This window comes from Mycteria americana, chromosome 7, assembly GCF_035582795.1.
Source record: "Mycteria americana isolate JAX WOST 10 ecotype Jacksonville Zoo and Gardens chromosome 7, USCA_MyAme_1.0, whole genome shotgun sequence".
Classification (NCBI taxonomy): domain Eukaryota; kingdom Metazoa; phylum Chordata; class Aves; order Ciconiiformes; family Ciconiidae; genus Mycteria; species Mycteria americana.
Window position 1 is genome coordinate 40,494,273 of NC_134371.1, and position 26,826 is coordinate 40,521,098.

A 26,826-nucleotide genomic window follows, 5' to 3' on the forward strand; every position below is an offset into this window, starting at 1 on the left:
TTCTGAGCTGATACTGTCCGGATTATTCTGTTTGGGAGAACGATAACGGCTGTTTATAACCTTGGCAAAGACTGAGCCCTAATCAGGCTGGAGCACATTTTAACCGACTGGCTGATAACGGGCTGTTAGCTGCCTTATCGCTGGGGAGAGATAGGCCAAAATAAGCAGATCTGTGAGCACAGGAGCCCAAACAAGAGGCAGATACTCTGGCCTGGCCTTTATTTTTAGATGCTCTTTTCTTTTTTTTCTTTTTTTTTTTTTTCCCCTCCTTTTCCTGGCTGATTTCAGAGAGAAGCGGGGATTATTTCAGCAGAAGGGGAGGGAGGCAGCGGGTTTTGTTCACATCAGTAAATGGGTGGCAGGAAAGGCATGCAAAAATAATGCAGGGATGTTGTGTTGCTTTCCGTGTGCCCACTGCCTGGTCCCTCAATTACCCCATGCCCCCCCAAGCCCCTGGGGTACGTGCAGGCATCTCCATCTTTGGGAAGAAGAGTGAAGTATGCCTGTCCTCCCTTGCAGCATTCCTCCTTCCCTTGCTTTATGCTTGCTTCATCCTCTTTTCTCTGCGGCTGGCTCTCTGAAACAGGGGAATGGGATGGTTTTGGGGTGGAATTGGTTTTGTGCGGAGGAAAGGCATTTTGAAAGAGGGCAGTTCTGCTGAGTTTTCTCCCCAAAACGGGGTTACGTGGAAAAGACGATGTATGGCAGCGAGACCTGGGCTTTCCTGCTGCAGACACCACGTTGGGCCAGAGCTTCTTGAAATCATGTGTGGTTGGATACCTAATGAGCCCAATTACCCTGAAGGCAGCCTCTCAGTGAGGGTGGCTAGAGCATCTTCCCAGTCTGCACTGGTACTGGGCTATTCCCAGCAGCTGGGTTATGCTGGTGCTGTTTGTGGTGCAGGTGCGTGATCCCGGCCACACCATCCTCTTCCTCAGCGCAGCCCGAGTCTTGCTCCATCGCGCCTGCGTCTCCGCTCTCGAATCTTCCAGTGGAAACAGTCCAGATCTCCCGGTGCCGCTCCTTCCTCCCTCCCTCCGCTGCTCAGGCTCCGTACTCTGCCTTGAAGTCTCAGGCAGGTGTTCAAATAAATAATGCAGCTAAAAATACCTTTTGGCAGCAGCTGGGAATTGTTGTGAGCAGCGCTGCCGGAGTGGTGGGAATACAGCATCCCGGCTCCGTGGGCAGGTGTGTCTGCGTGCTCCGGAAAAGCAAGAGCAAGTGCTGTGGGGATGAGGGTCTGCCTGCCTCCTGGGTCCGCCGTGGCCCCGCCGACAAGCCGAGACGTTGATTCTGTCCTCCCCAGCTTTGAAGCAGGCGTCGCCTGTGCCGAGGTTGGCTTTCGGTGGAGGGATGCTGCCAAGGGGACCCGCCAGCTGCATCCTAGCTCGTGGAGGAGTGTCACGCTGGCCCCGCGCTCTGGCTGCATCGGCAGGCATCAGGAAATAATTGTGCTGTGGTAGAGTCTCGAACCATTTCCCCTTTGGGGAACGCTTTGCAGGCTGGATCGTGCAGCTGCCTCCAGGGAAGGGTATCGAGCCCTTCCCAGCCACCCGGGTGCTGCGAGAGCGCTTGACACCCTGGGCTTTCGGTGCTGTTTGCTGGAACTGGCTGCTTTAAAATCTCCCCCAAAAACCTTCTGCTGCCTGCCCTTTCCTGGGGAGTTGTCCCAGCCAAAGGCAGCTCCCGGTGGCTTTTCCTCCTCCCTTCACCTGCCTGGGCCTGGACCTGGCAGCCCGGACCCCAGCGAGTGCAGAGGGCTCCTTCTCCACTAGCGCTCGTCTCCTGGCTCTGCTTGGAGACCTTTTGAAAACTCCCCCAGCAGCAAATTGTTGGACGACAGATTTAATTATTGCAGCAGGAACATTGCTGGGGGCAGAGCATCCTTCAGTTGGCCACAAACAAAACTGACCTTGGTTTTCCTGTCGCCCAACAGATAGCAAACCCTTTGCCGCGGGTCAGAGCTGCTCCCGCTCCGATGCGCAGAGGATGAGGGACGCTAGGTTGTCTAGGGTGTTCTGTGTGGGCTGAGACCTGGTCCTGCTCGTAGTGCTGGCTGAAACCATGGCATACCTTCTGTACTGGCTGCCCTTGCTTTGCCCTCCCTCTCTAGGAGCAGGGGGAAGGTGCTGGTGGGGCTGGCATGGAAGCCGAGGATCACCCGTGGTCTGGGTGATGCTTGAGTGATGCTTGAGTCCCACAGTGCCGCTGCGTCATTGCGTTTTTGGCCACGGCTCCCTTTGAGGTCTAAATAGATGAAGCCAAATAGTATGCTGGAAAACCTTCTTGACTCCCAGTAAGGTGCTATTTAGGAATTGCTGGCTGCCTTTCTGGGCTTTTTGGGTGTATTTGGCCTGTTGTGACAGCAGAAGTGCAAGCGCAGTGCAAAATCAGCTAAGGATTGGACAACTTTTGGAGTGAAAACATGGTCCAGCTATCGTGTGGTGGTCCAGCACGTGCCCCCACAAGCGAATCTGCAGTGACTTATCTCAGTCCCCAGGGCTGGGGGGTTTGCTGTGGCTCAACAGCCTGCTGCCGGCCCGTGAAATGCAATCAGAGCTACACGGATGCCACGAGCCAGGGCAAGCTGACTCTTCCCATCTCATCCCGCGGAGAGCAAACAGAGCTCAAGGTAAAGCGCTGAAATTTCACCGTGACCTTTTCTTAAAGCATTATAATCAAGTTGAACGTTTCCAGTTGTCCCACTAATGTTTGCCCCATGGGAGAAGGCGTCCTGCTTTGAGGGAGGATGTTTGTGGCGACAAGCGCGCCTGCCCCGGGAGCTCGTGGTGCTGGATGCCAAATGCCTGCTGGGGGCTGGGGAGGTGGCGGGCAGAGGGCCGGGGCTGCTCCCTGCCTCCCGCTGTAATGCAGCCAGGGGAAGGAATCTGCTGAATGCTCTGCATCTGCTACAGCCTTTGCTCAGGGCTCTTCGACACATGGATTGTAAAACACACACCGCCTGGCGTGTCGCTGGGCACCCGTAAGGCCTCCCAAGTGTGATTTCAAGGCGTTGCTGTTGGCTTGGGCTGTGGGACTGGCAGCTCCGGCCTGGGGGCAGATCGGGATTGGCTTGAGGGGACCTGGGACTGGAGCTGGAGGGGCTTGATCCAAGGATGTGCAGAGACATGGGGGCAGAGAGAGCCTTCAAAGTCCAGCCCGGACACAGAGGAAGCCTTTCTGGGGAGAAAAGCTGTGTTTATGCTGCGTCTGCTAGACCCATCTTTCTCATGAGGTCATGGCCTCTTTATGCTGCTGTCTTGTCATGCTGGGTCCGGGGACACGGTGTTCAGCCTTCTGCATGTAGGAGCATCTCACTTCAGCTTCAACAGGCAGCTGCCCATCCTGTGTCCCCTGGTCCCTGTGACTTGCCTGGCACAGAGACTGGGGTGTTCATGTCCCTCAACCAGCAACGGAGAAGGTGACACTGTCTTCCTCAATGACAAAGGGGACAAGGTCCACTTGGTGTCCTGCTCTGTCTCCCAGAGCCACACAAGAGGGGTGACTGAGATGCTCTGTGGAGGTTGCCCATCCAAGCACAGCTGTCTGTTTCCTGCAGGACTGGGAAGGTGGCCCAGCTTGCACCGGGGAGGGAGGATGTTTTTGCAGACCCTTCCCCAGCCAGGATGCTCTCGCTGGGTTTGGCTCAAAATGCCCATGGCCTTCAGGCGTGCTTTTTTGGTCCCCACTAGATTTTTGAAAGATATTTAGGAGATGAAGGATGGAGATACTCCTGTGTGTGTGGGAGTGGTGGTGGTGGGAGCAGCAGTGCCGGAGTGGGGGCACAGGGGCTGCCAGACCCATCCAGGCACCTACGGGGCTGCAGTCAGCCCTTTGCTGGAAGCGTGCTTCGGCCTCACCAGCCTCACTAGCTTGCAACTGCCTCCTGAAGCAGCTGGGTGCCCACGGCCGCATCCATGCGTGGGGTGAGGCCTTCTCCCCCCTGCACCGGCCGGTCCATGCCTCCCGTACCCCAGAGTGCCTGCCTTTGTCCTGTGAAGCGAGGGTCCCCTCCGGCTGTGCGTGCGTGCTGGCACCGCTGACATTTAGCTCGCGCTGGCTTGCAACGATGCATATGTATAAGGAGCAGGCAGGAGGGTGACGGGGGGCTGGTCCCGGCCCCGTGACCTCTGCAGACACGGAGCTGCCGCTGCATGTGGTTCCAGGGGGTTTGGTTTTATTTTTTAAATTTCTCATTGAAACGTTCCAACAATCCCAATTCAGTTGTGCCTGGGAAGGCAGGATGGCTGGGGAGGGTGCTGCTGCTTCCCAAGGGTTTCCTCCAGGCAGCAGCTCTGTTTGCACAAGGCATTGGCTGCAGCTATAACATTCCCAGCGAGGATCCGTTTTAAGCATGGAAAATTGAGTTCACCACATTGCTGAAGCCTTGTCTGAACTGGCTGCCATGCAGCATCGTCAGGTACCGTGGTCTGGGTGATGCTTGGGACCTCTGGAGAAGCACGTCTTGTCTGTGGTTGGTCCCGAATGGTGGCACAAGTGCGGCGCTAGTGCTGCGCGGGTGGGTGGCTGCGTGCTGGGGGGCTTCAGGTGGCACCTCCCTGGTGATCTTGCTTTATCTCCCTCCCGTACATACCCAGAGTGTCTGAAGACGTGATCATGCCCTACTTGTTTCCTTTCTGAGGGTGCATGGTGCTCACCGGCAGCCTGCCCCTGAATGCAGTGTTGCCTGCTGCTGCCCGCAGCTGCCCTTGCGAGGAGGGTCCCGCCTGGCTTTCGGGGGCAGGTAACTGTGCATCCTGGGGCTGTGCTGTGGGCAGAGCGACCTCGGGAAGCTGCTGCCACGTGGACATGGTTCCGAGTGGTGACGGCGCCTTCCCGGGCTCGGATGCGGTCATCCCATGGGAGGTGGGATGGTTGGGAAGCCAAGGCACGGGAATGCTAAGGCGCATGGGATTAAAGGCGGTGGTCTCCTTGAGAACCCGCGGCGGGGCAGAGAGGTGGAAGCGTGGTCCGGAGAGCCCTGTGGCAGGCAGGCATGCAGGCAGGCAGGTCTACTCTGTGCGTACGTGTCTGCTTCGGCTGCGCCTCGTTCCCAGGCATTAACTGTATGCTGATGGAGTGGCAGCGTGCGAGTGCCCCCTCCCCACCTCGCTGCCCACCCCCATGTCCCCTCATCTGGCACCGGCTCTGGGTGCCCCCCTCCACCTTTCTCCCCGGGGTGGGCAGGGGACACCGCTCCCTCCTCCTGGGCAGGTCTCCCTTGCACAAAATGGCTCCCGCCAAGCTCCCCCCGCTTCCCCTTCCTCCCCCTCCCCAAAACTTTCTTGCTCTGGGGTTCGCCGCAGAGCTGTCCTCCGTCTCAGTTGTTCCCGGCTGTCAGAGGTTATATATATCCGCTCTGCTCATGCTCATCCTCTGTAACCATTTTCTGCTACAGAATCTTCTGGCTGCTCGTTGAAGCCTTAATCCGTAATGCAGCGATCAATGGGTGTGCGCCTTTACCACTCGGATGCTCATTTTTTAATCCCCACTGCCTCCTTCAATGTCATCCCTTCCCATTTTTCTTTATAGAATTTCAGGTCTACTGTACCTGCTGATTACTTAGCGGAGACCGCTGGACATCTCCCTTAATTAATTCCATCGATTTCTCAAATCCCACAAGGTTTGGGGTCCTTAGATTTCTGAAGCAGCTAAATGGAATGTCTAAATTCCGACATTTTCCCTCTATAAATTGTTTTGCCAGGGAGACGCTGGGAGGCAGCGCTCCAGCTTTATTTATTTGGAGGCGATGTTAGCCCCAGAGCCTTCCCCGTCGTTGCTGCGGACGCCAAGGAGGGTGTTGGGAGGGGGATGCCGCTCACCCTCATCGCCCGGCCGTGCCCCCCATCGCAGAGATGCTCTTGCAGACCCCCAGTCCTCTGCTGCCATGCGTCCCGGGCACAGCATCCTCCCGGCGAGGGATTGGGGTGGGACCATCCTCGGGAAGGGAATAAAGCTCCTGGAGGGGACCTATTTACCAGTTGGGCCCTCGCCGCGTGCGGCTGGGGAAGACTCTGTTGCTATGCGCAGGGAGCTTAATTTTATTATTACTCTCTGCTATTTAATGTCTGTCTCTCAGGCAGCTGGTGATGTTTTAATGAAGCTGGAATTGCATAGTCTGTAGCGCTGGATAATCGTAAGCTGCCGAGTCAGAATCAAATTAATAATTCATGAAATTAAAGTGTATAATTAATTCGAACTGTGCAGATGAGGAGGGACCCGAGTCTTTGGCCTGAAAGGAGCGCACACATGTCCGTAAAACGTGCATGCACGCGTCTGTCTGCAATGATGGGTGCATCTGCATCGGGTCCCTGGCAGGGCTGGGCAGATCTGCCGCCTCTCGCCTCCCCAGCCCCAGGTCTCTGGGCCATGTTGCATTCCTGGACTGTAAGGTGGAGAGGCTTAGTTTTAATTGCTTTTATTTGGGAACTTTCCAATGCGCACATACTTTTTTCAGGGTAAAACTTCCACACTCGCGTTTGGTCCAGAAATGGTGGTATTTGATGGCTGGGGAAGCCCGCCTGGCCGTGTTGCTATGTATGGCCATGTCTCCCTTCCCCTGGAGAGGAGAGGTGAGACGTGCCTCCCCCCTTCACAGCGTCATTAGTTTTTCTGTGGTTGTATTTGTTTTCTCATTTGACCTGGTGTGAAACTACTGGAAATGGAGCAACCACTGGGTTGCTCTTTGAAGGACTTCTGCAGCAAAAAGTCCTGAGGGGCTATTTGGGCTTTAAAAGGAGGAGAGGGTCAACTTGGTGGAGTTAACAGTCACCCCACCAACATGGGAGGGATGTTTCCCTTGGTGGTTTCCCAGTAATTTGTAGTACAAAGAGCAGGGGCGTGTGCTCCCAGCCACATAAGTAAAGGCCAAAGGGACTCATGTTGCTATTTGTGCAGGTTGGAGCCACCGTGAAGGACGTAGGCTTGAAAGTTTGAGATGTACCAGTTGCAAGCAGGTAGGGCAACTGGGCTGAGCAACACTGGAGGTTTAGGGAGCTTTTTGCTTTGGGTCTAGTTGGACCCAACAGCAACATTGCTGATTCATCTTGTAGGAGGCACTGACCCAGTCCTCATATTCCTGCAAGTCTTTGCGAGCACTGAGAGGAGCAACAGGCACGTGGGCAGAGGAGGATGCACCACTTCACCCACGCTGTCTCCTGGGGAGAGGGCTCTCATCACGTCCTGATCCAGGGTGGGACAGGTGGGAGTTGTCTTGGGAGCCATTCCTCTTGAGCCTCTCAATGCATGGGGAAGGGACTTCTTTATGTGTGCAGAGATGAAGCCTTGTAGCCAAGTGAGATTGGAGGAAATTTGGATACAAGGACATGCACAAGCTGAGATGAAACATCTGCTTGGCTCCGCAATGACTGTCTTTCCAAGACTGTTGAGTTGCCTGTGCACTGAAAACTTGCTTATTCACCCAAGTTGAGATGTTGAATATTTTGCAGCTTTAAAGGCCACATCTTTAGCATCCATGATCTGTAGAGATAGCTGTTGACTGATACCTGCGGAGGAGAAGCAGGCCCAACCAGGCTCTCCTGCCTCCACCATTAAACCATCTGGGGTCATTGCTGCTTCTGTAGCAGAGCGATGTCCTGCACTCTTTTTGCCTGGCTGGAGCAGGTTTTGCCTATTTGGTTACCGCTTCCCAATTTATGTTATTTTTGTGCAAGGCAAAATGTTGGCATTGTGGATTTGGGGGGGGTGTATTTCTTGAAGACATTTGTGAGGAATCTTTTATTCATATGAATTTAATTTTTTTTTTTAGCCAAAAATCTGGCTGCAGCAAGATAATGTGATTTGCTGTAAATGCCGTAGCTGTGAAGGATCTCAAGTACAAAGCGGATGGAATATCTTTTTAGAAAACTATTGATTGAAAGCAAGATTGCACTGAAAGGACAGCGTGAGTTCATTTTGGGGGTGTGAATCAGGAACCCTCCCCACTCTTTTAAGTTGACTGCAGAATTCTCCCCGGCCCCCCCTCTTTATGGGGCCCCCCCTCGGCGGGCACATGTTGTTCTTGCACCAGGCACAGCCATCTCAAGGTAGCATCCATGTTCAGAGACCTGCCTAGTTCAGGAAGGTGAGATTTGGTGGAGCATCACTTCAGTCTACTTAATTTTTCCTGCTCTGTTTGGCGGCTGATGGCCCTGGGGGCTGAGGGACATCACGTTTCTCCTTGGGAGAAGAGGAAAGCTGTGAATTCCCCTTTCTCCAACCAAGACGTAGATGACAAAGTGCATTTCTGGGGCGGATGGGTGTTGGACATCGGCTGGTCGGTGGCTGTTTCAGGGCTTGGCTGGGTTTCATTGGTACGGGGGAATCCTGCCTGATGTGGAGTCAAAGCAGAGGTGGGGAATCCACATTTTTTCTGCGAGGCTCTTGTGTGCGCAGGAAATTCAAAAGGTTGCTTTTATTTTGCAGTTAGGGGCAAAAGTAGCTCTTTTCTGTGTTTCATAAAATGAGGTTCTTCTGATTGTTTCCAGGGCCTGCTGCAGCTATTGGCTTTGCCAATCCTGTACAGTTTTAGTTCCAGAGGAGAGAGAGTATTTTAGTATCAAAGGGTTTTTTCACACTCCTTGCCTGGGCTTAGGGAGCCTAGGTACACCACCCATCCACCCTGTACTGTATGATGAAAAGGCAAGATACACGGTACCTTCACGCTCATTAACTGCATACAATTAAGCCCTGAAGCTTTTGCAATACCTGCTGAAATCAGGTGATTGCTTTTGGACCATCACGGTTGCAGTTCTGCTCTTGAAATCCCATTGGCATCTCCCTGCCTTGATGGAAATCCTTGTCCCAGGGTTTGGGGTGCTGGTGAGTGGCGCATTTTGAGGACCAGAAGAATTTTTGGTCCTCAAAAGATATTTTTGATGATTTTTTTTGTAAGATATTTTTGTGAATTGTCCCCAATATTTTTCTAATAGCTCAACCATGCGTCCTGGCCGCGTGGGATGAAGGCATGAAACTGAGTGAGGACGGTGCAATTTGCTGCCTGAGCATTTTCTTTCAGCGTTCAAACATGACAAGCCATAGCTGAGCCTCTCGTACCCTGTTTCACCTCTCTGTCCTGCGGTTTCTCCATTGTAGGAAGAAAGGGAAGGGAAGGATTTCCCCCTCCCTGTGAGCGTGGTTAAACATCAGCAAAGGTCTCTGAGGTTGCACGGTGCTGGGTAAATGCTGAGTGGTATTAATAATAACCTGCCCCTTTTTGCTAATGTGCTCCCCTTTGGAGTCCAGATCTTTTATTATTATTATTATTATTGTAGCTGTTACGACGCGGGACACGGGGAAGCCGAGGAGCGAAGCTGGCTGCCTCCATTGTTCTGCCTCTGTCCTGCTTGGTCATCCCCTGCCTGGTGCCTGCCTGCCTTATATACCACCCCCGAGCAGCTCCTGCTCTCCGGAGGGTGCGAGGGAGCCCGGTGGCTCCCTGTCCCCGTGCTGGCTCATCCCCACCGCCCTGGGGATGCGGGGGGGGACGGCAAGGAGACTCTTGGCTCTTGGGTTGGACCTACTCCCTCCTCCTCGCAGATCCATGCAGCTCTTGGGGGAAAGATGGGGAGGTGGAGGAGGGCAGGGGGAGCGGAGGTGGGGGGTGGGAGCCTGGCTGAAAGGGTTACTGCCAAACGCAAACAAAAACACGATGCAGATGAGCTGCTTGCAACAGGTAGCCTTAATCAGATGCTGTCACATGAATTCAGCATCTCTCCGATTGTCGCCTGCACTAGCCTCCCGTTCGGAAGCCCTCATCTGCTCCAGATGTGGCTTAATTTACTGCGACTTGGCTAATTACTGTAATTAAGGATTAATTACTGTTAATTACTTTCACATAAACTCAACGCCAGTCAAAGAGCGGAGCCTTATGAAGCCTGCCACAGCAGCGAACACAAGCACGGCAGCTTGGGTGGGCCCACCGGGTCCTCGGGGCGATCCCGAGCTGGTACCCTGCTGCCCGGCCGGCCCCTGGCCCTGGCCCTCGCCCCACGGGTCACCCCCTTCCCAGCCCTCCCGGGGCCAGTGGGCACGCGTGGTGGGGCTCCAGATGGCATCCAGCGAGCCAGCCACCGTTATTATCGTTAATAATTAGATAGAGCGGGGATTTGCTGTGCAAACCCTGGTTAGGAAGGGGAGGCCAGCAGCGTCTCTGGCAGGCTTTTGAAAGATGCAGCGGATTAACCACCTTTCCCATCCCCAGCCCTTCCCGATGCTCCCACCTGCCACGTCCACCACCCTGTCCCCAGCCGGCGACCTTGCTGGAGACCCTTAATAAGGGAGAGACACAAAATTGTTATGCTTCCCCTGACGTCATGCATGCTTTAGCAAACAAGGGAAAAGATGAACTCTGTATCTAAGGGAATGGGAGCCGGGAAAACCTGCGATGAGTGCGGGAAGGAGCGCCAAAATGATTCATGAACAGTACGGCGTGCAGTATTCCTGTGGGAAGCAGGGGTCTGCCGGTGGCAGAGGGCCTGCCCTGCTTCCCTGGCTCCCTTAGACTCGTTAGGCTCGGTATCTATCAGGCTTATTAGTTTTAAAAGTCCTGGGGCTTTTTCCACCACAGCAGGGAGGAAGGCCGTGGTGTGGGGGGGGGGGTGAGGTGCAGCAGAAGTGGTGGCAAAGCTGGGAGCGGGCCATGCCCCATCCTCATCCATTGCCCGCAGCCCCGGCTTGGTCTTGTGGCCGTGTGTGTAATATGAAGGCAGGATGGGGAGAGAAAAATCGACATGATTAGATGGGTATTGTTCTATTAGATCTCTGCCTGCTTGCTGTTGTGTCTCAGCATTTGAAGATGAAACATATTCATTTAGCTCCCAGGATGAATGGTTTTAATAAGGGGAGCAAGATGAGGTGGGGTAGTCCTGATGACTTCAGAGACCCATCAACTCTCCCCCTAAGGCCATTTCGGTGATGACATGGGCCACACGACCATTAACGCCGCAATCAGGACAAGTTTTCCGTGTCCATGCGAATCCTTCAGCTAGGAAGAGCGTGTTTTGGAGCCCAGGAGGAGATGTGTATCAGCAGTAATCGGATTGAGCCTGCGGGGAGGGCAGGCAGGGGGTGAAGCAGGGGCTCCCAGGATGCGATTCCCAGGGGGAGTCAAGGGGGAGCAGAGATGCAGGCTGGCCACCCAGGGGGGCCTTCAGGGGGCGAGTTGCCAGCCAGTGTCTGCTGGATGGCCACCTTCCCCGCATCCCAGCACCCGGCTGATGCCATCCTGCACAGGGGCTGAGACCTTCCAGCGCACGTTAGTTATTTCAGCACGATCCAGCGCCTCTCTCTGCCATCCCACCCGGCCCCAACCGCTTTGCTGCCATCCGCCTCCAGGCTGGCCGTGGCCTGCTCAAGCCCCAAATCATGATAATTCCCATTATTAGGAGCATCTCTGGGGGCAGGGGAAGGGACATCGCGCTGCTGCCGGTGTCCGTGAGCCCCGGCCTTGCCGCTTTGGAGCCGGGGGTGCGAGGGGGGAGTGTGTTCCGGTGAGCGAGACGGGGAAGCCAGCCGGCACTCCGGCTGTCAGCTCTGCTCAGCCTGGCTGTCAGGCACAGGGATGCGGAGGGCCTCATTGCTTTAATTGACACCTTCCCCTTGCATCCCACGCTCGGCCGTCCCAGCCTCATCCTTCCTTTCATCTTCCTTCTCGAGAGGAAGCGGAGTGTGGTCCAGCCCTCCTCCTTGCCCCTGTGCCCCTGGAGCCAAGGCTGGGGGAGAAGTGGGGAGACCAAGGGCTGGACCAGGCTGGGTTCAGGAGCACGGTTGGCATCCCTCGCGTGACAGTTTTGTGTGCACTGATTTTCCTGAACGTCAGAGCGTACCATGAGGATTTCCTTGCCCCTGCCCTTTTCCAAGGCTCTGCAGAAATGTCTCGTGACAGTACTCCTGGGTAATTGCTGCCCATAGAAGGACCAGAGCCTGAAGACCCGTAGGATTTCTGGTCATGCCTTGCTGTTTTGGAGGCATCTCTGTGCACTCGTCAGCGAGAGAGAGCAAGGGCTGGTTGCTCTGCAGAGCATGTACTGGCCGTGCTGCAAGGCCCTATAAAGCCCAAAGGGGAGGGCAAAAGGTGGGGGCCGGAGGAGCTGGCAGGATGGCTTCATCTTCTCCAGTCATCTCTGATGCAAATTGTGCCTGGCATGTCAGGGTGTCCTGCTGAAAGACGGGAGAGGCTGCTGCTTTCTGGGCCAGGAGGGGGGATGGATGGCCATGGGGTGCTGGTGGTTTGGGGCTGGTGCCCCTTTCCTGGAGGGTACAGCAAAAGCATCTTCTCTCTTTCCCAAATAAATGGGAAGAAGGGTTTCTTGTCCATCAGGTGCAGGCTGTGACTCAGCCCGAGCAGGGCCAAGGCTTCCTCTAGAGGGTTGCTCTTTAGGGTGAAGGACCTGTTTGGAAAATCCCATCTCAGGAGCTCCAGGTGCAATGGGTGCATTCAGCTCTGGAGAAATTGAGGCACACAGCGCCTGGGGCTGGTGCTCAGACCAGCTGTGATGGCAGCCACCGCTGCCTGGCATGTGGCAGTGACTCCTGTTCCATCCTCTCCTACAACCCAGCCTTGGCTGCTCCATCCAGCACCCCACAGCTTGCCCACCCCAGCTAGCAGACGGGCTCCATAGTTGGTCCTTCCCTTGGATGAAGGCCTCAGAAAGCTTTGCTGAGACCATGGCTGGTCCTGCAAGGACCAACGCCCGCTTCCTTGCCTGTGCCTGCTGGGAATGCGCCATGCAAATGAAAACTAGCTGCCCCCCCTCTTCCCCTGGCTTTCCTTGCTGGGGGTCTCGTGAACTGAGTCACCTCCAGTGTTCAACCCAGGTGGCCAGCACAGGCGACGGGGAGAGGTCTCCTGCAGACCGTGCCATCTTTGCTCTCTATTTATTTTAAAGTTGGGAGCCCTTTGATGTCTGCCTTTGCAGCTCGTATTCTGCCAGGAGGCTTAAAGCAGCCTGTGTAATTAGCCCAGAAAAATGCCGCTTTCATGTGGGTCGGGGGACCCAAGCAGAGAAGAGATTTCCAAGGGCTTTGTTCTGCTGTGGAGAAATGTTGTTTGGGGTTTGGTGGGTTTTGACAGAGCTCTTCTCACCCTTCCCTTTTTCTCCTACTGTAGGGTGGAGCTCGTGGTTTTGGCAGGGAAAGCACACGTGGCAAGCTGCTGCTCTACGGGAGACAGGCTGTTTGGTTCTGGGCTGGGGTTTCGGGTACGTGCAGAAGAGTCTCATGCTTGGGCAAGGGATCAGCTAGAGCCACGTTCCAGCTGGCCGAGGGGAAGAGTCAAACAATCCAGATATTGTGGGATCACTTCCCACAGCTTCAACTTTTTCCTTATTCCTCCTCAAAAGCATCCAAGGCAGGGCACTGCTCTTTCCCAAGCCCCGTTATTTCCTGCCCGCAGGCGTTGCTGCCTGCACAAATGCATGCCGAGGGGCATGAAGCAGACCAGTGCAATCCCTCACTGGCAGTGAGTCCGTGCTTTCGGTCAGCTCTCGAGTTGGTGATTGCCACAGGTGGGTTGTGGTCAAGGACGGCAGGTCCATGTTTGCTGTCCTGCCAGGGTGTTGAGAGCTGCTGCGGTTGAGCTGTGACTCTGGGCATCCTTTCTTGCACCAGGGGTTTGCAAAAGCGTGGGGCCCTTTGGGTTGCCTTGGCACGACAGGTTGCAGTTTCAGCCTTGCCTTTTACCTGCCTTTCCCTCTGCCCATAAATCAGCGGCGGCAGGTCCATGGCCCCGGGGGGCTTTTGCAGCAGGGTGGGTACAAGGTGCCGAGGTCTGTGTCCCTGCCTACGCAGCGGTTACCTGCATCCCTGCCTGCATGGCAGCTGCCTGCCGCTCCACTTGTCTCACTGGCACCTGACTGCAGCATGCTGCCTCTGCTCAGGGCGCTTCCCGTGATGCTGAGGCTTTCCAGTGAAGCAGTTTTCATTCCCAGTTGTTAGTGGGCACAACCCGGGTGTCTTTTGTCCCCCTGCCTTTACCCGCTGCCCTCCGGGCACACGGGACGTTTGCAAACAGGCCATTTGCTTTCCTCTAGCTTTTTGGTGCGAGTAGGGCACTGCCGACCTCCCTGTACCTCCGCGTCCACCAAACCTTTTAGCTTCATTCATCATCCTGGGTGGTCCTGGATCAGCACAAGAAGCATCTTCCTGCAGCTGCTGCTGCCCTGGAGGTGCTTTTGCCCCTTTCCTCCCTTTTTTGAGGGGGCAGATGCATTGCTTTTCACATCTTTTCTGGTACCCATCCAGGTCCTCCCAGTTGCAGTGGGACCAGCAAAGAGGGGCCAGAGATGCTCCGGCAGGAAAGGTAGAGATGTCCTCCTGCCCTAGGAGGTGGACGTTTTGGCAAACTGGTTTTCAGGATCCTGGGGACTTGGCTTGGGAACATACCTGTGTCAAGGTGATGGTGAGGGGGTGCTCTGATCTTCCCTGTGTGGGCAGGATCTCCCCATCCTGAAAGCAGCAAGAGGCACAGAGCACTTTGGAAACTGAGCAGCAAATGGGTTCTCCCCCCCCCCCCCCCCCTTTTTCCCCACTAACCCTGGGACTTAAAAAACCCCCACAACAAGCAACCCCAACCCACCCAATGAACCCTAAGCCAACAGGTAATTGCATTTCTCCCCAAACTGGGGCTGACGCACAGAGCTAGCTGCTGTGGACGTGGGCAGAGGTCTTACCTTCTCCCTGTTATTTCTCATGTATCTCTTGCCTAAAGACCTTGTGCCATCTTCCTGCCTAGAAGGGAGCCGTGGGGCCTCCTTGGGGAGCCCCCTCCTCTCCCCCGGCCTGATTGCTTCAGCTTTCGCTTGGGGGATGAACACATGCAGCAGAGGCCCCCGCACATGAGGCACGGGTCCCCAGCGCCTGCACGTGCCGTGCATGTGTACGTATAGGGTGCGCATTATATATGGGAGTATGGTATTTAGACCACGTTAATGAGCATACAGGAGAGCGGGGAAAATGGATCATTTATGGTTACGATCTGGCTACTGTCAAAATACAGTGTTATTTTGACGGTTGCTTTGTCTTTGCTCTCCGAGCAATATGAAGGTAGTTTCTTAGCAACAAAACTGTGTTCGCAAACAACACCGGTGAAAAACAACCCCCCAGAAGAAGAGGAGGCGGTCTCGAGAGCACCGCTCCCGTGTGTCCTCTGGCCACGACGCATCCGTAAATTAGATGGAGAACATCTTACTGGACAGCAGGCATTTGCCTATGGTCGTGGTGCCGTGCAAGTGCTTGCCCCCGTCCCCCCTGGGGTGGGTTGCTTGGCTTGCTATGATAGCAACCCAAGCAACCGTCCCTTTTTGCAGATGGGTAAACTGAGGCAGCCGGGGGGGGCGGGGGGAGAGTGTCGTGGTGTGGCCTTTAGCTGATATGGGAGGGTTTGAGCTTCTGCTGAGTGATGCTTGCCACATGGTGGCTGGCAGGTGCTGTCTCAACCTCTCTTGGCCAAGGTCTTCTCCAGGGTCTTGTCCCTGCATCTTAGATGGATCCCAGAAGGAGGGCAGGAGAGAGCTGCCTGCAAACGATTTTGGCAGTGGTTCTCCCATGCAATTTGGAGTGTCTCTCCTTTGAAGGCAGCGCTGGGCCTGGTGTCTGCGCTGACGTTGGAGTCCATGAGAGCAAGCGGTTCCTCCAGCCAAGTATCTGCCAGGCTGTGTCGGGAGAACTTTTATCATTTCTGTCACAGACATCACAACTCGCTTGTCTTACCATACATCTTCCTAAATGTGACAGAATATTCAGCTGTTATTAATTGAATACTCCCTAATTTAACTGCTTAGCACGAGGGAGAGCGACTGGTTTGTCTCAGCATGGAGAGCTGCTGATGGGCATGCAGGAGGTTTTGGGGTGCAGAGTGGTGATTCGGGGAGTGAAATGGGGCTTTTGGACTTGTTAGTGTGGGTGGCCCCTCCCTGCATGGGACTGATCCTGATCCTCATCCTGCCAGGGAAGGGCGTCTGCTGTGGCTCCTGGTCCTGGGGCACGCGGCCAAGCACAGGCTGGAGATGCTGAAGACATTGCTGCCTCTTCATCCCATCCTGGTGCTACTGTCTGGGGATGGAGGGGAAGGACACCCTGGGAGTGCGGCCAGGAGCTGGTGGTGCTTCCTGGGTGCCTGGGAGGGAAGGCTGGTTTGGACCAGATTGTCCCAACCTCCATTTGGGCACCTGGAGGTGACACCTGCGGTGGGTAAATCCCTTCTTCTCTGCTGAGCTGCTGGAAGCAAAGCTCAGGCCCTTTTGTGGGCTCCTCGCCTGAATTTCAATGCCCATTGTGGCCTGGCCAGCCCCTCAGTCCCCAGCAGATCCCACTTACGGCCCCTTGTCTTCCTCCTCTTCCTTAACATCCACCTCCAGAGTCTCCAGAGATGTCCCGCATGCAGACTGGTTGTTATCGTAGGGTTGCTGAGAAGCTCGGCTCCTTCGGAGGACGCGGGAGGCAGCCGTCCTCGCTCTCACCTGGGTGCCAGGCAGGTGGGGGCCCGTTCTCTCCAGACACCCCAGCCCCGTGCCCACTTGCACACGCGCGTGCTCGCATCTCTCTGCCGCTCTCCCAGAAAGTTCAAACCCGGAGTCAAGTTTATTGTTTCTATCTCGTTTATTTTAAGTATAGTTTTACACTTTATTATATGCTGTGACATCTTAAATGGAGCCTGTCACTCTATCTTGACTACTGCTAGGGGCTACAGCCACTTACTGTGTCAGGCTTTTCGGCAGCCCTGATTAACGATATCAAAACGAATGGATCCCGGCGCAGGCACAAGCACGAAAATCAAGGGGTGATTTGCATATTCAAATTGTGCACGACATGGAAAGGCTACAGCTCGTGCAAGTGTTGCACCAACACACCCCATGGATGCACATATGTGCTGCCATGCATCCCTGTGTGCGGGACCTGTACATGTTGGTAAGGGTCGTACACGCCTACGTCTATTTATTTAGTATCTTCAGCTAAAAGGAAAAAGCCTTGCCCTTTTTTCCCCCATTTTTTTTCATCTCCCCAGACAATATATCAATTAGGATAGCTGGATGGAGTAATATATTTTTTTTCTCGTGAGCCTTTTGGGATATGTTGCAGAATTACCCATGCAAATGCTTTTTTTTCCTGAAAGTAACATTTTGTTAGGTTAATTCATGCACTGGAAAACAAACTTTCTGTTCTTCCAGTCCAATCTCCACTTACAAGTCAGGTTTTTGTAACCCTGTCATTAAAATGCGAGGTAGCCTACAGTAATTTGAATATTTCATTCTGCCGGCTGCTAATGCACTCTGCATTACAGATGGTACTTGCTCCATCCTTCTGGACTGGGTTCAATTATAAATGAAAGTAGGGAGCTGAGATTTGTCTTTTTGTCTCTGCTTAGTTGGAATAACACAATAAAGCTTGATGGGTAGGAATTCCTCAAGCTGCCTCCTCTTTGCCTGCGACGTCTCCCGTGTAGCTTTCTCCTCTCGATAGCGGATCCCGCTTGCCTTTCAAGTCGAGCCTGGAGTATTTGGGTTGGCAATGGTGGGGTTTTTCTCAAGTCATTTTTGGCTCAGATGTGTTGTATCCTCTTTTTGGAAGCACTCAGTTCAGTCTTCCTCTTCCTCTCTGTTTATTTGCTGGCCTCTGCATCCCCTTTTGCATCCCAGGCAGGGAGCAGTGGTAGGAGAGACCTGCTTGGGCTGGGGAGGGAGGGTGCTGCATGGCTTTCATGATGGTGGGGACACTGCTGGGGTGGTGGGGACATCTTCACCTCCCGGTGTGTCCCTTTCTAAACCGGGACAGGGACGACAACCCAGTCCTCAGCCAGAGAGAAGCGATGGGGATGCAGAGCAGCCCTCCTGCATCCCAGGGTTTCTGCCATGGGCTCTTCCCAAAGCCCCTGGGAATTACAGGGCCCCTAGAGATCCAAAGAAAACATTTACCTCTGCTTCGTGATTAACAAAAAGGGGGGTCACAAACCTATAGCCCAGCTGCACGGGGTTCTATATTACATACAGATGCCTTTTGCGAGCTCCTTCCCTGTCCCCGGCCAGTAAAAGCAATATTGCCGAGGGAGTCGGAGGAGGTGAGGGCAGGGCTTTCAATTTGGTTTTACATTTACAAGGACCAGATGGCCTCGCTGGAGATGATCTTTGATCTGGGACGCAGCCGGAGTCGGGCAAAGATTTTTTTTTTTTTTTTTTTTTTTGCTCCCTTTTTAATCTCCTCTCTGTTTATGGCAGGGGCCTCTCTTGCAAGAGCAGGGGGGAGCTGCACGTCCGTCTATCTGGCTAGCACACCGTGGGGCTGGGTGTCAGCCCCCCTCTGCCCGAGGGTGCTGCCGAACCGTGCGGGCGGGTGGACTTGGTGGTAAAGCCCCGAGCGGGGTTGTCCGAGGTAGAAGGCAGAGCCAGATCCTGTTACACCACCGCCCCGCAGCTCAGAAATCTGCGTCAAAAACCTCTTTCATGGAATATAATTAAACACACACAGGCACCTCGAAACAGAAATGCCACTAATTGATTCTTTTTAATTATTTTTCCCTGTTTTCTCTGGTGTCTTGCACCCTTCCAGCAGTGCGGAGGTGTAGGGGCTCTCTCCTCCCCTCTTGCCTTGCCAGTTTTGCGTTTCTTTCTTCCCCCCACATGTTTTGAATGGAGCGGGAGCGAAGGCAGCCGATCCTATTTCACAAGCGCTTGGACTCTTGCAGCACTCTCCCTCCTGTCCAAACAGATCGTTTACAGAAGGGGCCTCTATTTAAAGAAGGAACTGAACGTTCAGAGCTGTTTTCTGGCCTTAAAACGCTGCCGACCGGCTGTTGCCTTTCAAAGAGTCGGGCTTTGTCTGACGAGCTCAAGGACCAAGTTTGATGCCGGGCTCAGCAGGTCGGCACAGTGGCGTGAGGGACTGAGCATCATGCAAAAAAATGTGCTCATTTATTTGCCCAAGAGCATTGAATCTCGGCAAAGTTGGGTTCAAGATTGCGTGTCTTAGCCATGCGAGACTGATGGACTGTCTAGGCTTGGGCAAACTTGACCTCTCTGTGGTGCTGTGGGTGGGACAAGCTTGGAAACCAAGCAAACAGAAGAGGAGCATTCAGGTAGGCTTTGGTGTCATCTATGTATAGCATAGAGAGACCTTGTGTGTAAGGCAAGTCTGCAAGGACTTAGATGAACATTTAGTCCTGGAGAGCTGTGGTGCTTCAAAAACACACAGGGTGACATGCATATTGGCTCAAGGGAGGCTGGCTCTGGTCCTGTCATCTAGGTGACATCTGTAACACTGTGAAGTGGCCTGATACTGTCCCAGTAAAGGCCATCACTGAAAGTAAGTGCCTGAAGTTGTCTCGGGGCTGATGTGTTGCGTCTGAATGGTGGCTACACTACAGGAGTTGGGGTGGGATTTCCGATACCTTTGGTTACAGTTGCTTCTTGTGCTTTGGATTTGACCTTTCCTCATAGGCATATAACTTACTTTCAGGTCATGTTTTTCATGGAGAAGGCTTTGAATCACCTGGTACCATGGCTGGGGGAGAGGTGGACATGGGGAGGGATGGTTTCTGATGCATCTGAAATGGAAGACCCCTATCCCTCGGGGAAGAGCAATGTCCATCCTCCATGACGCAGAGACCCTGGGCTATGGCTGACCTCAGAGAAGACGATCACCAATAGTAGGCACTTCTGGTCCACTCGTACTCAGCAGTGGTTGCAATCTCCCCTCTGCCAGGGCAGGTTTCCTACTGCAAAACCCAGCCCTGAGGTTTCACCCTGGGTGGAGAGTCCTTGCTTAATAGTTGCTTCTTCCTTATATTTTGCTTCCCTCTTGTCTGTGTGCACCAAAAAAAGGATATACTTATCCTGTAGCCACCTCCTCCAAGCACCGAGGAATGAGGCTGTCTTCAAGTAAGCAGGAGTGACAAGGACCATGCTCAGCTCTTGCCTCACATCAGAAGGTCACTGCTGGAAATAGGAATGTGGTTCTGGGCAGAGAGCGTGCCAGTAAACAGGAGGTGGGGAGGTCCCTTGGCAGTGGAGGGAGAGGACATGGCCCCAGGGTGCTCTGCGATGGGAGGCTGTTACATGTCTGTCCCCAGCTTTTGGTAGACGTCTGTCATGGTTCTGCGCTGCCTGCTTTGGGAGAGAGAAAGGGAGGGAAAACCCAGCGTATTTCCTGTGATGGCTTGGCTCTGAGACCTGGAGCTTTGGAAAATCTATATTACACAAAATCCTGAATCTAGCCCAAAGCAAGACCATCAACGTGGCGACAGAGCGGCAGTGCTCTTGGCCGTGTGATGGGCAGTGGGTACCTTCAAGTTATTTTGCAAACCCGAGACTTGAGTGGGACATTGCCATTTAATGAGCTCGAAGCCAGCTTTCCTTGGATGGAATCTCATGGATCATCTTTTTTTGAAGGATGGCAGGAGAAGGGAATCTGAAATGCAGCTTTTCAGCTTAGGCTCTCACCAGTCTTTTCACCTATGACTTTCTTGCCCTGGCCGCTTTGTGCATCGAGCAGCCGTTCGCAGGCGCTGCGTGTCCAGGGGAGATGACCTTTCCAGGAGGGGAGCAGGCTGGAAAGGCAGCTTCCTTCTGGGGGGAAAACCTCTCTTTGTTTGTTCTCAGGTTTCAGGGCTTGGCCTGGGGCGGTCGAAATGGGACCCTTGTCCTCAGAGGGGCTCTGGGGGCCCTGGCTTCTCATTAGCAGATTCAGCTCATTCAAAGGACCCATTTCTTTTCAGCAAGGAGAATTCATATGCAAAGCACCACGCTGGAGCAGGAGGCAGATCCCAGCCCAACTGGCGTTGGAGGGGGGGGCGGTTTATGGCTGGACCTGTCCTGGGAGCAATCCCGTCTTTTGTTTGCTGATTTGTTCCTGCGGGGCTTAGGGAGCCCCGTGCCCACTCCGTGCTCCAGGCTGGGACCTGTCTCCAGACGTGACCAGCACCAGGTCTGAGCCATCTCATCTCCTGGGGTGGGGACGATGGCTTGCTCTGTCCCTCAGTGACAATTACTGTCTTGGTGCGGCGGAGGGGACTCTGGTCCATCACCCAAACTCCAGCAGGAGGAGGTGAGGTCCTGGTACAGCAGGTGTTGTGGTTGGAGGGACAGAGGCACAGCCCTGTGTTTAACCACCTATTCTTCTCATCGCAATAGCAAAATCTGATTCTTTTGCCTGATATCGCAATCTAGGGATGGAAAAAATCCCAAATGCACTCCAAGAGGTGTGGGAAGGGGCACGTGTGCATGTTTGTGTTATCCTCCTCCCCTCCGCTGCCTGTAATGCCAATTTACCATCCCAGCCCCTGGCTTTTATCCGTGGCAGATGCTGCTCCCCTGAGCCAGGCTAGCCTGTGGTCAATTAGCTGGCTTACATCTTCTGCTCAAATCTGGCCCAGCAGCAGAGCAGCGCTGAATCTCGCCCTGCTTTCCTTTATCTCCTGCGGCTGCTGCTCCGGGCAGCTGGAGGTTGGTCCCGGTGCCCATCCCCGGCCCGTGGCAGGGGCTGGGGTGAGATGGAGAAGGCTGGGTGGCCGCAGACAATCTCTCCCTTACCGTGTGGTCCCTGCGGATGGAGAATTTGAGATGTGCTGGGTTTGCCTATGCAGATAAGGGATTGATTACGCTTCACAGCTGTAACTGGAACCTGCTAATCCTGCCCTGCTTAGGAAGGGGAAAACTGCTTCGTGAGATAAGCCAAGTGCGGGATTGCTCCAGCCCGCTTCAGCATCACTCCCCAGCATCAGCTTGCTTCATGGCCAGACCATGAGCCTGGCCTGGGGATGTGTGGGGTGCTCAGCAGGATGGGGAGGGGACCTGTGTGCAGCCAAAATTTATCTGTGCTCTTCAAAGGGAAGTGTGCCAATAGGACAGGGTTGACCCCTCCGCACCCAGAGTTTGGCTCTGGGCGGATGAGTTGTTTGCAGAGTGTTATTGGGGGAAGTGAAGTTGATTTGCTTACTTAGGTGGAGTTGTGAGGGTTTGCTGCTCTGTGGGACGTGGCAAAGGTGGGCTTGAAGCTGCTGTAACTGGGAGGGGAGGAGGTGGTTTGTCCACCGGTGGGGCGGTTGGCTTAGTTGGCTTGTTTTTAACGTTTGCAAGCACTTCCAGCCTGCTTTTTGCCACTAAACTGCCTCTGTTCAGCGAACTACTCATGGTGCAAGAGGTTCAATCAGCTCTGGCTTCTGAGTGCTACCTGCCCTCAAATTTCAGATATGAAAATTACAGCTGGGAGTTTCGCTGCCAAAACCGATGGGACTTGACCACCAGCCTGCAGTGAAACATCCATGAGTAGACACGGCTTGTGGCATCGGGACTGTAAAGACATAAATAGAAAATATTTCAATACGATCCACAATGCTTCGTTCGACCACAACATGGCAATAACTGGGCTTGTAGGGATGGGGTCAAAAGTTTCTGTACCTGGCTCAGTTACTAGCCATGAGCTAAACTGGTTGGCAGGAGCAGGACACAGGGAAGGACTGGAAACATGAGCTCATCTCGGTTCATTCAGCTTCCCAGGGGGTCATAGTTCTCAGGGGATCTGGTTTTCAGTACTCGCCGCAACATTGTGCCTTATTTTTGTGTAAAGGGCCATTTTAGATAATTTTCCAGTGTGGGGGGGATTCCCCCCCCCCAACGTGTTAGTGATAATTTTCCAGACCTTTTGAGCATTTTGCTGCCAGATCCTCACTCGCTATGGCAACCCATTTGGCATTTGGGATGGGGTTAGGAGAAAACTGGTGCAGAGTCTTTGCCAGCGCTATGAAATACGTGTCTCTCTTCTGCAGCTTCCATGGCACATGCAAGCTGCATCTCCTGAAGTGATGGAGAGCTGCTGCTGGGAGCTGAGAAACTTTTTGGCATGTGATAAATTCCCCTCTCCCATTCCCCACACCCCAAAATTACCCTCGTCTTTATCTAGTGAGGATAGATCAAGCTGTAGCCCTATATGTAGTACCTATTTCGGAGGGTAATTCAGACTCTTTTCTGAATTTGGGGTGGATTCAGCAAATAATTTGGACTCTTCCACCCCAGAAAGATGGGAAGTTACTGTTTTTTAAAGCAGTTTGGTTGTTTTTAAATTGACCCAAATTTTGATTTAAAAAAAGAAGGAGGGGGAAAATGATAACATGAAATGGGAGGAGAAGATTTCATTTTTGATTCAGGAAACATTTTTGATTGATCTGAATTTGGGTTGCAATGCAAGTTCCTAAAACTGGTGGTGGGTAGGAGGGGGTTCTGGGGGAAGTGCCACTGCCCTGAGCATCTGATGCTTCTGCTGCTGATCATGGCCTTGGTTGGGTCTCTAGTAGGTCTTGTTGTCCACGGCTGGAGTTGGCCTCTGGGGCTAGATGGACCATTACTCTGAACTGATGTGACTTGCTCCTGTCTCTGCGGGAGTATGTATCTTATCACAATTTTGTGTGCTTTATGGACTGAAGGAACACTTCTCCACCTTTCAAAGCATCTCTCACAAAGTCGTTTAAGTGCTTTGTTTCCAAACAGCCCTGATGGTGGTTACTCCTGTGATGGGAGAGGAGGTGGGTTTGCAAGGGTCCAGGGTGGCTTTGCAGTGCTTACCGGTACAAGCCTCTCTCTTTATTTGTTGCTGGGATATTTGGTTTGTTTTATGGCTTTAGACTGTGAAAATTCATGACAGAAACGGCCATTTTGCCAGCTGAAATTTTCCATGCCTCATCTCACGGCAGCCTGTTTTGGAAAGTCTGAGCAAAAATCTGTTCATCCATTTGTAAGTTTCGGAAAGGTTGAAACGAGGAGGGTAACTTTTATGTCAGTTGTAAGGAAAAAAACCTACTTCTCTTAATTCCTGCTTCCTGGAAGGGTGTGTGTCTGTGTATTTGGAAATTCCAACTTCTGTTTATGTAGGAAATAGGTGTTTGTGTTTTGATGTTGATTTTCTCAGTGGCTTTATGTAAACATGGTGAATATATGCAACCCAGTTTAAAACTCCCTGTGATTACTTAACATTGAAGTGCTTCACCTTGGTTACTGAGATTGTTGATAGCCATTTAATGTGGACACCATATGTTTTGCCGAGAAGACATTTATGTTGCTGTCTGTCACATGGACCCTTGAATGGGTGGTGTGAAGACCCAGCTGGAGGTGCTTTAGTATCCTCCACAAAGCTCTGAGAGTTTATTTATTCCTTCTGAGTGTAGGGTCTTGAAGGTGACTTTGTGTTTAAAGAGAAGATCCAAGACTTTTCTTTGTGTCTGGGGTTTGCTGTTGCAGAAGAAAGTAGGCTGCAAATATACTTGCATAGGAAAAAAACCAGGAGCTTAGGTAGGTGCATGGGATCTGGAGGCTTTTCTGCACAAAGAAAGCTTGGGAAGAGCAACTCAAGCCCATGCCATGACAGATCAGCCAAGGAAGCAAACCCCAACTCTCCTGACTTGGTTGTGACCACACATATGAGTATGAGGAGGATGCAGACAGACAGCCGCAAGCCACTTAATGCGTAAGTGTCCTCAAATGCGAGGCAGATGGGAATATTTTTGTACCAGGTTCAATGCTGTTGATCTTCAGCATTCACAAATGTAGACTCAGGCCCCGGAGAATATTGAGATCGGCTTAAAATAAAGTGATTAGTTACCAGTTTTGTTAGCAGGGGCATTTACTGACATTGTGGCTGTCCCTCTGTTTGCTGGCTGTTGTTTTAGACCTGGAGGTGTAAAAACATATGTTTAAAGAAAACTGGTGAGCTCATGTGACTCCTGAAGCTGGGCCTCCATGAGCCCAAGTGAATATTGCAGATGGTGGTTAAATTATAAAAAGTCGGAAGAGGGCTGATGTTCAATGTGTGTTTCAAAGCCTGGCTGTGCACTGCGTGGGTCTGTGCAGGTGTTTTGGAGTTCCCAAGGAGGAGCTGCCATGCCTTCGTTGTCCATACAGCAGGGGCACCCACCAGTCCAGGAAAGGATTTGGGCAAGACCTTGTTCATCCGATGCGCAGGTGAGGTGTCCGTGCTTCAGTGGCAGACGAGTCCCTTGGTGGGGAAGGAGGCATCTCGCACTGCTGTGGCTATGCAAGAGGACAGTGAGAGCAGCTATTAGTGCTCCACCAGCAGCATTGCTGTGCCAGGCATCTCTGGTTTCCCCACGGGAAAGTCATGCCGAAGGGCAGCTCACAGCCCGGCGGCCATGGCAGAGGAATCATCCACCTCTGTTAAAATTCTGTTGTTGGGTGGGTTGTTCCCCCCCCAGTACATCTTAGGCACAGTGGAGGCAGGAAAGAAAACCCTTCTGAAAATCACAACCTAATTACTCCCATCTGCTCCGGCACCGCTTCCCATTTCTGCCTGCCAGGATGCTTGTCTCCAATGCTAAGTAGCACATTATTTTCGATAAGTTGCAATCATTTACTTGAAATCTCCTTCTCCTTTAAAATGTCCCCCTGGAAAGGCAATTCAGCAAGTTGGGAATGGGCAGAAGCAACCACAAGAAAACCCATGCGGAAGCAGCCCAGCTCAGGTGGGAGGGCAGCGCTCCTCCAGTACTCATTAAAACCATGCAGCAGGTTTCTTTTTGGGGTGGATTTGTTTAAACGTCCAGCCGCTGGGACCAGCCCTTGGCTGGTGGTGTCAGCGAACAGAGCTGTAGAGGAACTGCCAGCTCATGTAGTTGGAAGGGATCTTAACCAGGTGGTCACAGCAAATTTCACAAGACTGCGGTTTTGACCGCTGAAGTTGGTGGATAGTCAAGGAATGCTGGTCGTGTGCAGCAAAGCTCTCATGAGTGGCTGTGCTGGCTCTGGGGACCTCTTCTTTTTCAACATCGCAAACTGGGTTTGCTTTGTGTTGTTCACTGTGTCTTCTTCCTCCAAGATGTCCCCATTGTATCCCTGGAGAGGCTGTTCCCACTGCTCCACCTTGCCTTAGCTTCCTCCAGTGTCTCCTGCTTGGCCATAGCCTCCTCCAGTGTCTTCTGCTTGGTCTTTGTCTTCTACCCCAGAAGCCCTGGCCAGCACCTAACTGGGGATGAGCGCACACACATGCAGCAGCACCCAAGGGGAGACAGGAGGATGAGAAACAGTGGGGAGTGCTCTACCACCGCAGCCTACATCCCCTTGTGAGTGGATATAACCCATGCTGGGAGTCTGGTCGGGACAGGCCCCTGCTTCCTGCATCTCCTCAGCTTGAGGACACTGCCTGCAAAAGGATAAATTGCCTTTTCTAGAAGACGGGTAGAGCTTGGAGGTTTGAGTATTCTTTTCTGCTGTCACTGCTGAGCCACAGTCTCCTGCTAAGCTGCTGCCATCATCCCTGTGATGATGACTTCATGATGCCATCACACCTTCATGATGTTGTTCTGCTTGTGTTACCTGCACACCTCTGATCTGGAGGGTTTGGAAGAGGTGGAGAGCAAAGAGTTGCTAGATGATGCATTTTGGGGTGGTCTTGGAGAAGAGAGGTGGCAGTGTGCTCGGCTCCTGTCCTCCTCAGGTCCCTTTGGAAAAATGCTCCCAGGAAAATGGAGTAAATAAGGGAGGGGATGGTGGTGTGGAGGACCAGGAGGAGCCTGGTACCCACCTTTGTGGGTTTCTTAGGTGTCTTCACAGCCCCAGACCATCCCCAGGGTGCAGTCCATTTTGAAGGCACGTGCCAGCGCCATGTCTGGCAAGGGCTGTTTCTCCTGCCCCGTGCCCCCCACCCTGGCTGCATGGCTGCCCCTGTGTGCAGGGACACCAGGCACAAGTACCGTGGTGTGGGGACACAGACATGTATGGGGTGCTGGCTGCCTCTCTTGTCTGAGCATGGGGCTGGCTGCTCTGCAGGCGCTCCTTGGAGATGCCCAGGTTGGTGGGAAACATCTTGGAGCATCTGAAAGCTTTGGCGACTTGA

General features: G+C 53.3%; 1 protein-coding gene across 6 annotated transcripts in view; it reads left to right on the top strand.

Moving 5' to 3' along the window:
- The window catches only part of PBX1 (PBX homeobox 1), a 137,404-nt gene that overhangs the window by 77,403 nt on the left and 33,175 nt on the right, over positions 1–26,826 (top strand). The window contains exon 1 of one of the 6 annotated variants that reach the window (XM_075508013.1): positions 24,761–24,938. The exons of the other annotated variants lie outside the window; for them this stretch is intronic. Within the exon in view, the coding sequence (XP_075364128.1) occupies positions 24,776–24,938 (163 nt within the window). The 5' untranslated portion in view covers positions 24,761–24,775. Of the gene's footprint in view, positions 1–24,760; positions 24,939–26,826 lie in introns of those variants that run through there. 6 annotated transcript variants of the gene reach the window in all.